The sequence below is a fragment of the Myotis davidii genome, unplaced genomic scaffold, assembly GCF_000327345.1.
Source record: "Myotis davidii unplaced genomic scaffold, ASM32734v1 scaffold107, whole genome shotgun sequence".
Lineage (NCBI taxonomy): Eukaryota > Metazoa > Chordata > Mammalia > Chiroptera > Vespertilionidae > Myotis > Myotis davidii.
The window spans coordinates 5,971,163-5,984,187 of NW_006383012.1; the positions used below are offsets into that span (position 1 = coordinate 5,971,163).

The 13,025-nt window shown below is 38.4% G+C and overlaps 1 protein-coding gene across 1 annotated transcript in view; it reads left to right on the forward strand.

The window, feature by feature from the left end:
* The window catches only part of ATRNL1 (attractin like 1), a 443,329-nt gene that overhangs the window by 84,419 nt on the left and 345,885 nt on the right, over positions 1-13,025 (forward strand). Inside the window, exons 17-19 of the mRNA XM_006778755.2 lie at positions 1,346-1,559; positions 3,306-3,494; positions 10,044-10,262. Coding sequence (XP_006778818.1) covers positions 1,346-1,559; positions 3,306-3,494; positions 10,044-10,262 — 622 coding nt within the window. The remainder of the gene's footprint in view (positions 1-1,345; positions 1,560-3,305; positions 3,495-10,043; positions 10,263-13,025) is intronic.

The following is a 13,025-nucleotide window of genomic DNA, read 5'->3' on the forward strand; positions in this document are numbered from 1 at the left end:
AGCTGAGCTTTAGCAAAATTTTAAAGGTGGGAACTTCTGCAAGGTGACATTCCATTAAGCATATCTTTATAGAAAATGAATTATATCCTGAGTCATTGCAGTTGTATAAACTGGAGATAACCCTACCTTGGCAAATAAAGATCAACAAATTCATGCACTTTAAAGAGATACCCTGGGTCAGATGATCATTTACTTATCGGAAATGGCTAATGAAATGTTGCCGTGATTTATGGTGTGCTGTTGTAAATTTTCTCAATATAGTAATTTATCTTTCATTTTCAACTGCCTGTGCAGTTCATTTACTGGGTAATAGTTACTTTAAATGTTTTATCAACTGCTTCATTTTTCTGTTCTTCTCTTCCTTGAAGATTCTTATCATGATGAGTTAGGGAGTAATACTTCATTTTAAATGACTTGTCTGTACTATGAGTAGTTCAGAAATATAGGCAGAGTAGCTGTAAAGGGAAGCACAATCATTAATCTGAAATATCTATGTTGGATTGACTCCTGCTGTTATTATCAAGAACTGTAAAAATGTTATAGCTTTTTTGTTATAAAAGTACCTTTTAGATTAATGTATGAAATATATGAGGATCACAAGGCATAGCAGCATGTGTATATTTGTAATTAGAAACGTTATTTATTAAGTATTGTCTGTGTCTCAGAAATTGGATGGTGGAAAATAACTATCTCTGTTCTAATGAACTTTGTTTAGCAAAATTTATTGACTACCTTCTGGGTGTACAGTACTCCACTAGATTTTAAGAAATCTACTTTCATAGTGAATATGCATATTTTAATATTATTTAAGAAATATTTGTTGAGTGTTAACTATGTGAAGTTTATTAAATTTTATTATAAAGTGTATTTATATACTTGACAAATTTCCAGACCCATGGCCACCTTTATAAGCTATCTATGAACATTTGTGCAATGTATTTAAAATGCATACTGGATATATATCTCTTAATTATATTTTGTTAAAGAATTAAATGGAGACACAGTCCATAATTTTAAAAAAAGGAAAATGCAGAGTTTTGAAACCACATAACATTATAATATAATCTTATTAGCTTCGTAACTTAGAAAAGAAATATATTATCTTCTAATTAAAGTAGAAGTGTTTATGAATGATGTTAAGAAATTAATAGAATGGGAGTTTTCAGTGCTCATTTCTCATAGAAACATGATTTAAACAACCATCTGTATACAAAAAATATACCTTTACAAGGGTATAGCTGGTCTACATATTTTCAAATGTAATTTTTAATATACTGTTTTCTAAGGAATATGACAGTATTTTACATCTAACTGTTTTTAATGTCCTCCTTGCTATCATTTTCAGAAAGTAGCACCTTGGGTTGGCTTGCGCAAGATCAACATATCCTACTGGGGCTGGGAAGACATGTCTCCCTTTACAAACACAACACTGCAGTGGCTTCCCGGTGAGCCCAACGATTCTGGGTTCTGTGCATACCTAGAAAGGGCTGCAGTGGCGGGCTTAAAAGCAAACCCTTGTACGTCTATGGCAGATGGCCTTGTCTGTGAAAAACCTGTTGGTAAGTAGTCCAGTAGACTAGTATTTCTTTAAAATATGGTCCCACCCCTCTCTCCACCATCCCTTCCAGAGTGAGACGGTTTGTGGGCCTGGAGTAACTTTGGCTATCTTCTCATGATGCTGATCCCCATGTAGATTTGAAATTTATCCACATTCCTCACTTACTGCTAGCGACCTTAGCATTAACTTGTGAAAATGATACATTTTATTGCCTAAAACAGTCTTTACTTTTTTGGTTGAAATAGTGAGATTTTGAACATATGGTTATAGTTGATTATAGTATATTAAGAATCTATTCTTAATGTGTTAATGTCTTTTACTTTTATAATAATAGCTTTTGGAAGAAAGATTTGTCTTTAAGATTAACAACTAATTTAGAACCACTTTAATCTTACATATCTAGTATTTCAGTTGAAAGGTAAAAAGAGGCATTTCTGTTACATTTTGTGGAATGGATTTAATTAAATGAAGTAAGAAAAGAATATTAAATTATTTTCTCTTTTTAAAGATTGTATGTTTTGTTGCAGTAATTTATAATAAAATTTACAAGTTTAACCACATTTTTTCAGTTTTACTGAGACATAATTGACTTTTTAAACCATTTTCAATGTAGAGCTCAGGGTCAGTAAGTAGATTCCCCTGTTGTGCATCTGTCAATACCATTAACTCCAGAACTTATCTCCCCAAACTGAAACTCTATACCCGTTAACCAGTAAGTCTTTAAACCGCTGTTCCCTGCCCCTGACAACCACCTTGTACTTTCTGCCTTTATGAGTTTGACTACTGTAGGCACCTCATATGTGGAATCATAAGGGTTATGTCCTTTTGTGATGCTTATTGGCTCTAGCACAATGTCCTTAAAGCCCATCCGTGTTGTAGCATGTGTCAGAATTTGATGTCTTTTCAACCCATTGCATGTGTACACCACATTTTATTTATCTGTTGGTCCACTGATGGATACTTGAGTTGCTTCTCCTATTGGCTATTGTAAATGATGATGCTATGAATATAGGTGTACAAATATCTGTCTCAGTGCCTGCTTTTCCATCTTTAGCCAGAAGTGGACTTGCTACATCATATGGCAATTCTATGTTTAATTTTTGAGGAATTGTCATGCTGTTTGCCATAGATGCTGTACATTTTACATTCCCAGCAGCAATGTACAAGGATTCTGAGTTGTCCACATTCTTGTCAACATTTTAAAAAAATAGTAGTGATTCTAATGGGTGTGATAAATACTATATTTTAGTATAGCAGAGATTTTATAGTAAATTATTTTATTTTTTAGGTTCATATAAGCAACATATTCACTGACAGGACATTTGCTTTGATAGGGTACATGGTATTTAGCTAATAGATAGAATAGTTAGGTCATGTATTAGATTTATATTTATAGTTTTTAAGTTATACATCTTTATGTACCTTGTAAAGGATTAAACATTCCTAGAAATTATAAATTTTAAAATAAATTTAAGAAGTATTGACATATCTTTACTTTTTAAAAAATTACTGCATTTATTGGGGTGACATTGGTTAACAAAATTAAGTAGGTTTCAAGTGTCCACGTCTATAATACATCATGTATATTTTGTATTGTGTAGTTCATTTTTAACCTTATCATGCCATTTTTGCTTAAATTTTTATTCCTCACTTGGCTTAATGGAAATAGTCCCTGAACAGCAAACCCCATTCTCTTGTGCCAAAATACAGTTACAAATGAAAGAATTATGTTGTTGGTTTATTTCAGTCAGTCCAAATCAGAACGCGAGGCCGTGCAAGAAGCCGTGCTCCTTACGGACCTCGTGTTCCAACTGCACCAGCAACGGCATGGAGTGCATGTGGTGCAGCAGCACCAAGCGCTGCGTGGACTCCAACGCTTACATCATCTCCTTCCCATACGGACAGTGTCTGGAGTGGCAGACCGCTACCTGCTCTCGTAAGTGCTTATGTACAGGGGCTGTTCATTCAACAGCGACTTCAGTCACTATTCTACGATGGGCAGAGGAATTAAACATTTGAGGAAGTTTTAAAAAATGAGAAAAAATGGTGTTACAGCTCATTTTAAAACTTTAGTGCTGTGACCTCCTGATTTATATTATAGTGTCATTTTGAATTCCACTAGGTATCTGCCCCAACCTGTTAACATTTTGCGCATTTGTCATTCCCTGACTCTGAGTGCATGTTGCAAACAGCATAACATTTTCAAGGTCACAGATTGCTTTGCTGTGTTTCTTTAGTGTCCTTCAACCTAGGCCAGTTCCCATGAGTTCCCTGTCTTACATCTGTACCAGTTGTTTTGTAAGTTTCACAATTTGGATTTGTCCAGTTGTTTTTTCATGATTAGATTCAAATTAGCCTTTTTTAATTATTAGATTCAAGGTAAGCATTTTGGGCAAGAATATCATATCCGTGGTGGCACAGCTGCTACAAAGGCAGGCTTACAGTCTGGGTTGTCATCACAAGGTGAGTGGTGTCAGCAGGGTGGTTCTGGGCTGGCAGGAGGAGATCCTGGCCCCTTGTTGGAGTTGTGTTTCATAAGGACTGTAGGATGACGGTGCTTCCGGTTACTGGGTACAGCGTGGTTATGAGAATGGCTTTTCTTGCGAAGACAAATTGCATCAGGATATCACTGCCAAGGGAATTGCATACTACTACTGATGGCACTTGGTGGCCTTGTAGGAATTTGAGACAATGTGTGACTACCTTTGTGGGAGAATTTAGAAGCTACTTGTCTCAGCTAGCTTCCTGCTCGCAGCGGCTTCCTTCCTGGAAGCAGCCACGTGCTGGTTTCCTGGAAGTGCGGGCCATGACAAGGCCTATTCTGAAGTACCTTCTGGGCCTGCTTAGAGCCCCTGGCTGCCTGGCATTCCTTCCATAAGAGCAACCACTGGCAGTGTGGCTGTGATGCAGTGTCACTGTCCCCGCAGCATCATGCATTGTCTACCCATTTATTCTCCCTTCCATTATTCTAAGCTCTCTTGGTTTTCCTCCAAGAGGAAGAGCCACTTCCCCAAAGAGCAGCTTCATAATTCTGAGGCCCCTGTTGGTGGTGAATCTACTGTTTTGAGGCCTGCGCTGGGGCCCAGTGGACCTCAGACCACATGGTCACCCAGTGGTCAGCCCTTGTTGCTCAGATGAGTAACCTCACTCAGAGGTGGTTGTCTGCTTAAGACAGTGCAGGTGGAGGCTCACTGGTTTTTCCAGGGAGGATGGACTTTACCCAGGGATCCAGCCAAACCCGTATTTGTTTCTTATTGGGCACCGCTGTGGCATGGAGACTGACCCTGTCGGCTAGCTCTCCCAGGCTGTGTGGCTCTTGGGTACATTTGTTGCTCCAGACTCTTGGCATCAAGTGAGAGGTGCTCCTGGAATGGGCTTGGCTGGATATATTTTAGGTTGAGCCTCTCTGTTTCTGCTCTTTCTTCGAACTTTGGTAAGGAATGGTGATGTACAGGATCAAGTGTGTGGAAATGGGGTAACTGCAGGCATAGCATGGTCTCACTAGCACAGAAAGTATCTCATAACTAGGAGCCCGCTGCTGAGGGGGTTGAGTACCAGTGCTGGAGGCTGGTGGGGAGTTGAGACAGTGCCCAGCCCCTCTTGCCTCCATAGCCGTGTTTGTCCATAAACTTTAACGGTCAGTGAAAGAAGCCAAACACAAAGATTACATACTGTATGACTCCGTTCATATAAAGTTCAGCAGTACTGAAAGCTGCATTATATTGTTTAGGAATGATTATTCAGGTGGGAAAACTATAGAGTAAGGCAAAAAGTTATTCTTCTAAATGTCAGTGGGTACTGCTGGGAAAAGATTGGGGGTGCTGATTAAGAAAAGGGAACAAAGGAGGCAATGTTGCATTTCCAGGCTGGGTGCAGGTACAAAGCATTTATTTACACCTAGAGGCCTGTTGCATGAATTTGTGCATGGGTGGAGTCCAGCCGGCCCACCATGATGGGGGCCAATTGGGGCCAGGCTGGAGGAGGGGAGGGGCCACAGGTGGTTGGCCGGCTGGCCCCGCCCACAATTTGGCCAGTAGGTTGACCGCAGTGGGTGTCATAAGGAGCAGTCATTCTGGTCATTCCAGTGTTCTGGTCGCTGGCTATATATACTAGAGGCCCAGTGCACAAAAATTTGTGTACTCAGGGGGGCTGTTCCTCAGCCCAGCCTATGTCCTCTCACAATCTGGGACCCCTTGGAGGATGACCACCTGCTGGTTTCAGCCTGATCCTGCAGGCTACACCCCTTGGGAGGGCGCCAGATGCAGGGCTCACAGCTGGTGAGCGCTGTTGCAGCAGCGCAAGCCTCTCCCGATTGAACTGATTGGGTGCAAGCCCGTGGCAGGCACAATGGGGCCAGGATGAGCAGGAGCGGCAAGTAGGAGCTGCAGGCGGCGTTGGACTGCGGGTTTCAGCCCGATCCCTGCAGGCCACCCAGAGGGACCTCACCCGTGCACAAATTCATGCACCAGGCCTCTAGTGAGTGTGTTGGGAGCAACCCAAGCCTCCTGCTGCTCCAGCTCAGTGGCCGCCGCCATCTTAGTTGGGTTAATTTGCATACTCACTCCTGATTGGCTGGTGGGCGCCGCTGGTGGGTGTGACTGGTGGGCGTGGCTTGAGTGTAGTGGACTGTTAATTTGCATGTTTCTCTTGTTATGTAGGATTATATAGGATATGTATTTATATATATTATATATAATTTATTACTGTACTACATTATGTTGTATTATGATTTATGTACTTCTTTGTATGTTTTATGTATATTTTATAATTAAAAAGGCTAAAAGGTAGGGAAATGGTACCCAAGCTCTCATGCTGTTAAGAAGTTTCTAAAAATTATTTAGAATTAGATCTAAATTGTTTTCTGTACTCACTAATCTTTCTTGTATTTCATTCCCACTTATCTGTGCATCTTTTGGAGAACAGTTTAGTAATTCTTTCTAAATATACTTGTGGCTAGAAGCTTTTTGAGTTTTGCATGTCTAAAGTGTATTTTCTATGTTCACTTGAATGAAATGACTGGAACTTGGAGTTCTGAATAATTCTTTCCTGAGAACTCCTAGCATTCGACGTGGATGAGATTCTCAGACCAACTTAATTTCATTTCCTTGTGGAACATTTTTTTCTTTACTTTGAGAGCTTTTAAATTGTTTTCTTTATGGCTGGCATTCAAAATTTTGCATTTCGTTTAAATTCAGTTTTCCAGGAGTTGATGTGGATTTTAAAATTGACTATCATTGTTTTTCCATCTGAAGAGTAGTTTCTTCACCTGTTAAAATGTTCTTTAATGTCTGAGATGATTTTTTCTTCTATTTAATACATCCACAAGAGTAAATAGTTGTTAGAATTTCTAGTTATTTCAATATTTTTAAATTTACTTTTACTTTCAATTTTTTTGCTTAGGTTTTGCTCCATAGCATTTAAAATCATATGCCCTGTGCATTCTTGTGGGGAAGTGGGACATTGTACTTATCTCATTTGAGGTTTTCTAGTAATTGGAACTTGAAGGAAACGTCTCTTTGCAAATGAGAAGCAAATATAGATTTTGCAGTATTCTTCAGTATTTACCAGTTATGATATTGTGATAGGAATGCTAAAAATTCAGAAATTGAAGAAAAGAAATATATTTTAAGACAAATTTTGCCTAATGGTTTTTAAGAAAACTTTGCTAATAACTGGAATTATAAATAATATACTTTAAGTAGTTGGATATTCTATTTGTGAAAATGAAATGCAATGGGATTATTGAAAGCAATAATAGAAGATTTAGTTCTTAATATATAAAAGTTCAAATAAAATGTAATTAAATGGATATGGTAAAATGGAATAATAAGAAACATAGAATATAGTATACATCTCACAAATCTATATTTCTTTCACTATTTTACAGGTTTATGTATATGCTCAATTTATACTTTTTATTCTTGGCAGTTAGGGAAGGTAATCTTTTGTTTAAATCAATTCTTTCTTTCATGAATTGTGCCTTTGGTGTCATAACTAAAACAGCATCACACCCAAGTTCATCTAGATTTTCTTACATGTAGTTTTGCTTATGTCACCCAGCTCTTCTTCCATGCTGTCAGCTTTATCCAGGAGAGCTCATAGCCTATGAACCATCGTTTTAAATTCCTGTTCTAGTAATTCCAACATTCCTGTCATGTCTGGTCTGATGCTTGTTCAGACTCTTGAATCTCTCTCTTTGTTTTTTTGCTTTTTGATATACCTTGTAATTTTTCTTGATAGCCAGATTTTATATGTGAGTATAAGAAACGGCTATAAATTGGCCTTCAGTTATGTAGTGGTGAGGAATGGGTGAAGAGAAGTATTTTATGGTTCGATGATTAGGTCTCCATCTTTTCACGAGCCTGTGCCCCATACTGTGAATTTCACCAGTGCTTCTCAGTTTCCTCCTTCTCTTAGGTGGTAAAGGATGGCTGGATGGAGCCAGAGGTTGTGTATTTCTCTTTCCCCACCCATGTTAGAGTTGGGTGTCTCCCTTTAATCAAGTTAGGTAGATGCTCCTAAACCCCAGCTGCTCGGCCTCTGTTAAGAAGAACGGGCTGTTCTGGCATATTTTAAAGTGGTTCCCTTTCCTCTCCTTCTGGGAGCACAAGGGGCTTTTTCTTATATTTACTTTGAGGACCTGGAGATAAAGCTCATAACAGTGTGGGATTCCTCCAATCACTGGGTGCCCTGGAGAGTTTAACTCTCAGAGTGTCCACAGTCAGCTTCCAGCAGTTCCTCAGTCACAGGTCAGGTTTTCAGACTCTGACCCTGAGTCCTGCAGAGTAAATTGTGATGTTCTCCATCCACCTGTCTGCCTCTCCAATTTAGGGGATAGTGCTTTACCCTATGACCTCACAACTCTGATGGATATAAGAAGAATTGTTCATTTTCCAGTTTGTGCTACTTTTTACTCTTTGTTAGGATGAATGGTGACTTCTAACCTCATTATCTGCTGGACTGGAAACCGGAAATTGTCAGTAATCATTTGATGACATAAATTCTTGCAGATTAATTTTTCAAATTCTTATATATTTCAAAAAACATTAAATACTTTACAACTTAATCTTTCAAAAAGCCAAAAATAAATAAAATAAAAATGATTGCTCTGATTACTTGTAGATCATACATAGTCTTTGTACCATCCATAATTTACGAAGCTTTTCTATTATTGTTTTCTGTAAGAAAAAGAAAAACCAATAGAGTCTGTCAGTTTTTGAGTCAGCATTGAAAGCTAAGGAATGAATTTCCTACAGGGTTAACATTAGTCACTTGTGTTTAATGACTCAAAGAATATTCTTTCTTTTATAATTTATTATTAAATAAATATAGGAGATGGTACTCATTTTCCACCTTTTTGCTTCCAATCTCTGAAATGCTTAGCATGCAACAAATTCCTAACAACAAATCATATTGTAATAAATGAATTTTTAAATCTAATATTCTATTATTCCTGCATGGTCCTCTATATTGAATTCTTGATGTTCAGTTTTGCCATTGTTTACAGAAATCTCACTGGGTACATTTTGTACCCCGTAATATTAAAATACCAAGTGGCAATTAAGTTATTATTACCACAAAGTGAAACTGAATCTGCCAGAAATTTACTAGAAGAAATTTTTCTTAGTGCCTTGTCCCTGTGTCACCATCTTTTGTGGATACGCAATTCCCAAGACAAAGTGTGCCTGTTTTAGCAAAGTATCGGTACTCAAAGAGCACCTCAGCCCAATATAGGTTACTCTGATTATGAAATAAAATTTTTAAATATTACATAGGAACTATTACGTGATGGCAGACTACAACAGGTTCATCCTTGGAAAAGGCTTCCCAGTATTGATAGCCTTTCTGCCCTGAAAGTCAGAGACAGCCTGTCTGCTGGTTGCCTGACGGAGGCAGAGGATCCAAGTTCCATGTTCCCATCCAGATGGCTCTTTGGGTGGAGACTGAATTTTACTCTTCACAGGACAGCCACATACTAGCATCTTGGACCCCTGGATAGAGCATCGTCCATACGAGACAGTCCTAACGTGGCTCCGCCATCACAGGGATGGGCAGGCATCACAACACTGACCATTCCCCGGCAGACTGTAGATTTTCCTCGAAGGCCTTCACTAGGCACAACAGAGGCGAACGTGGCTGTACGTCACAGACAAAAGAAGTGTGGGCTGTAGGCTCCTCATAAGCTCCCCGAAGGTCCTAATCCTGGCAAAGCTCAGGAGACTAAGTTCTGACTTCATTTTTCTCCATGTCATAGTCACCACCATTTCTAACCCTCATGTCAGTCCATTTATCTCCTCATTGTTCATGATGAATGTTCTCTTTGCTTTAAGCAGTTGCTTTCTTAGGCATTATTGCCAAGATGTTTAAACTACAGCTGACCTTTTACAGTCTTCTTTTCTCAGCTCTTATTTATTTCTTCGTTAGCTTACAGTTCTACGTGAGTATAAAGCCATGTAACGTGTCTGTTAATGTTCCTGTCACACAGCTCAGAACTGTTCTGGATTGAGAACCTGTGGACAGTGCCTGGAGCAGCCTGGGTGTGGCTGGTGCAATGATCCTAGTAACACAGGAAGAGGTCACTGCATTGAAGGATCTTCGCGAGGACCCATGAAGCTCGTGGGAACACACAGCAATGAGATGGTTCTTGACTCCAGTCTTTGTCCAAAAGAAAAGAACTATGAATGGTCCTTTATCCAGTGTCCAGGTAAGAAATGTGTGATTGTAGCAATTGCGGTTTTTCAGACAATTCAGTTTTTCAACCAAAATGTTTTTTCAATTTCAAAACCAAGGATATTTTTTTTCTTTCTTGTAATAAAGATTTAGAAAAAGGATAATAAGATGAGGCTCAAAATTCAGAGATAAAAAAATTTTTTCTCTATATCCACTTCGTTGTATTGATGGTATTCTGTTTGGAATTGTTAAATAGGCTAACCAGATGCATTGCAAATAATTATTAGATTTGGTTTCATATCAGTTTTTAAGAGGAAATAATATTGGCTTATGCCTGTTTTTTATCTGAGTATTATATCTTAGATTTCAAAGGTAACTCCTAGGATTCAGTCAAACTTCATGGTAAGAATAGGAATTTTTCTCTCTAATACCTATGATGGTGTCACCTGGCCTCATTTTGAAAGTTGTCTTTGGTATTCACTACCATTCATTTTTGAAGGTCAGTAATTACTAGATTTTAGGATTTGTTTGTGTTTGTTTGTCTTTTAATCCATATTTTTGTTGAGTGCCTAATATGTGCTAAGGAATATTTTAGATGCTAGAGATACAACAAATAACAAATAAGTATAAAATCATTCATGGAGTCTATATTCATGGAGCCTGTATTCTCATTGAAGATACGCATACACATATGATGTTAGATGGTGATAGGTGCTATTAAATAAAGAAGGCCAGGAAGGGTGAATGTAGTTAGCCATTTAAAATAGGGTGGTGAGAAAAGATCTTCCTGAGAGGGGATTTGTAATAAACGCCTTCAGTAGAGGAGGGAGAGAATGCTAGGAGTATTCGGGAAAGAGCGGTCTAGAAGAGGAATCATCCGGACACAAGGACCAGATAAGATAGTTACTAATGACTGTGGTGGTTTTAACTATATCCACAAACTCTTTGACACTCCTAACATAACACAGAAATCCACAGCTAATAAGCCAAGAAATTAGATAAAATGAAATAATATTTAATGCAAGAGAAGGCAGAACAAGAGAAAAAATGAAATATAGAAGAGATGGGACAAATAGTTAACTAATATCAAAATAACAGTTTTAAGCTCAGTCATTTCAATAGCTATGCTAAATGTAAATAACCTAATCACCTCAATAAAAGGGCTGATGTTTTCATATCAGCTAAAAAAGCAAGGCCCAACTATAGGCTGCCTATAAGAAATCCATTTAAAATATAAAGACACACTTATTTTAAAAGTAAAAGAATGGAAACAGTTATACTATGAGAACATAAATCAAGAGAAAGGTGAATTGGCTATATGAATATCAGACAAATAGTTTCCAGAGCAAAAAAAAGTGTCCCTTTATAAAGATAAATGGGTAAATTAATAAAAAAGACATAACATTTCTAAATATTTTCACCAATTAACAGACTTTCAAAACAGGTGAAGATTTAGTGGTGGATGATCAAGAATCCTCTTTTAATATCCAGAGACATTATAGGTTACCACTTCCTACTTGGATTTGTGTGGCTGGTACTATACCTTTTATTTGTTTTTCTCTTACCCCTGTATTTTTTTTTGGGGGGGGGAGGGGGGTTCTATTAATTTTCTATTGCAGCATTAATATTACCATAAACTTAGAGGCTTAAACAATACCCGTTTATAGTTCACAGTTCTGTATGTCTGAAGTTGGGGCCTGGCCTGGCTGGCTTCTCTGCTCCAAGTCTCAAGGGCTGAAACCAAGGTGTCGGGCAGGCCGAGTTTTGTTTGGAAGAATCTGCTTCCAAGGTCATCCATAGTGTTGGTGGAATTCAGTTCCTTGTGGTTTTAGGACTGAGGTGCCTGTTTTCCAGTTGGCTGTCAGCCAGTGACCACTCAGATTCTAGGGAATGTTTACATTCTCTCACACATGGCCCCCTCCCTTCCCCCCTTCATCACCAACTCGCAATGTAGAGTCTCAAAAACTCAAATGGATCTCTCACACTTTTAATCTCTTCAAGTGGAGTCCAGTTCCTTATAAGGCTTCACCTGATTGGGCCATCCAGGATGATCTCCCTTTTAAAAACTCAGCTGGGCATGTAACATACCTAATCATAGAGTGACCATCCCATCACATGCACAGGTCCCTCCCACACTCAAGAGGGCACCATCATGTTTGACTAAATAACTGGGTACTGTAACCTAGCTTCATTGACACATAAGAGTATCACATCATACAGCTTACCCATTTAAAGTCTATAACTCAGTGGTTTTTATTATATTCACGGAATTATGCAACTATCACTACAATAAATTTAAGAAGAGGGAAGGCAGGGGAGGGTGGGTGGGAAGCGATCAACCAATGAACTTGTATGCTTATATGCATAACCCTTGGACACAGACAATGGAGTGGTGAGGGCCTGGGAGGGGAGAGAGGTAGGGAGTGGGCTGAAGAGGTTAAATGGGGGGAAAAGGAGAATCTATGTAATACTTTCAACAATAAAGATTTAAAACAACAACAACAACATTTTTGCCATTCCCCAGTAGAAACCTGATACTAACAGTCACTGCATGTTGAACCCCCTCTTATTCTTGTGAGCTGTAGGCAACCACTAATCTTTGTATCTCTATAGATTTGCCTATTCTGGATATTTTATGTAAATTGAATTATACAATTGTTGTCTTTTGGGACTGGCTTCTTTTCCTATGCATAATATTTTCAAGTTTTATTCATGTAACAGCATGTCTCAGTACTTCACTTTTTTACCAAATAATATCCTATCTAATAAAAGACAAAAATGGTAATTGGCGTACGAC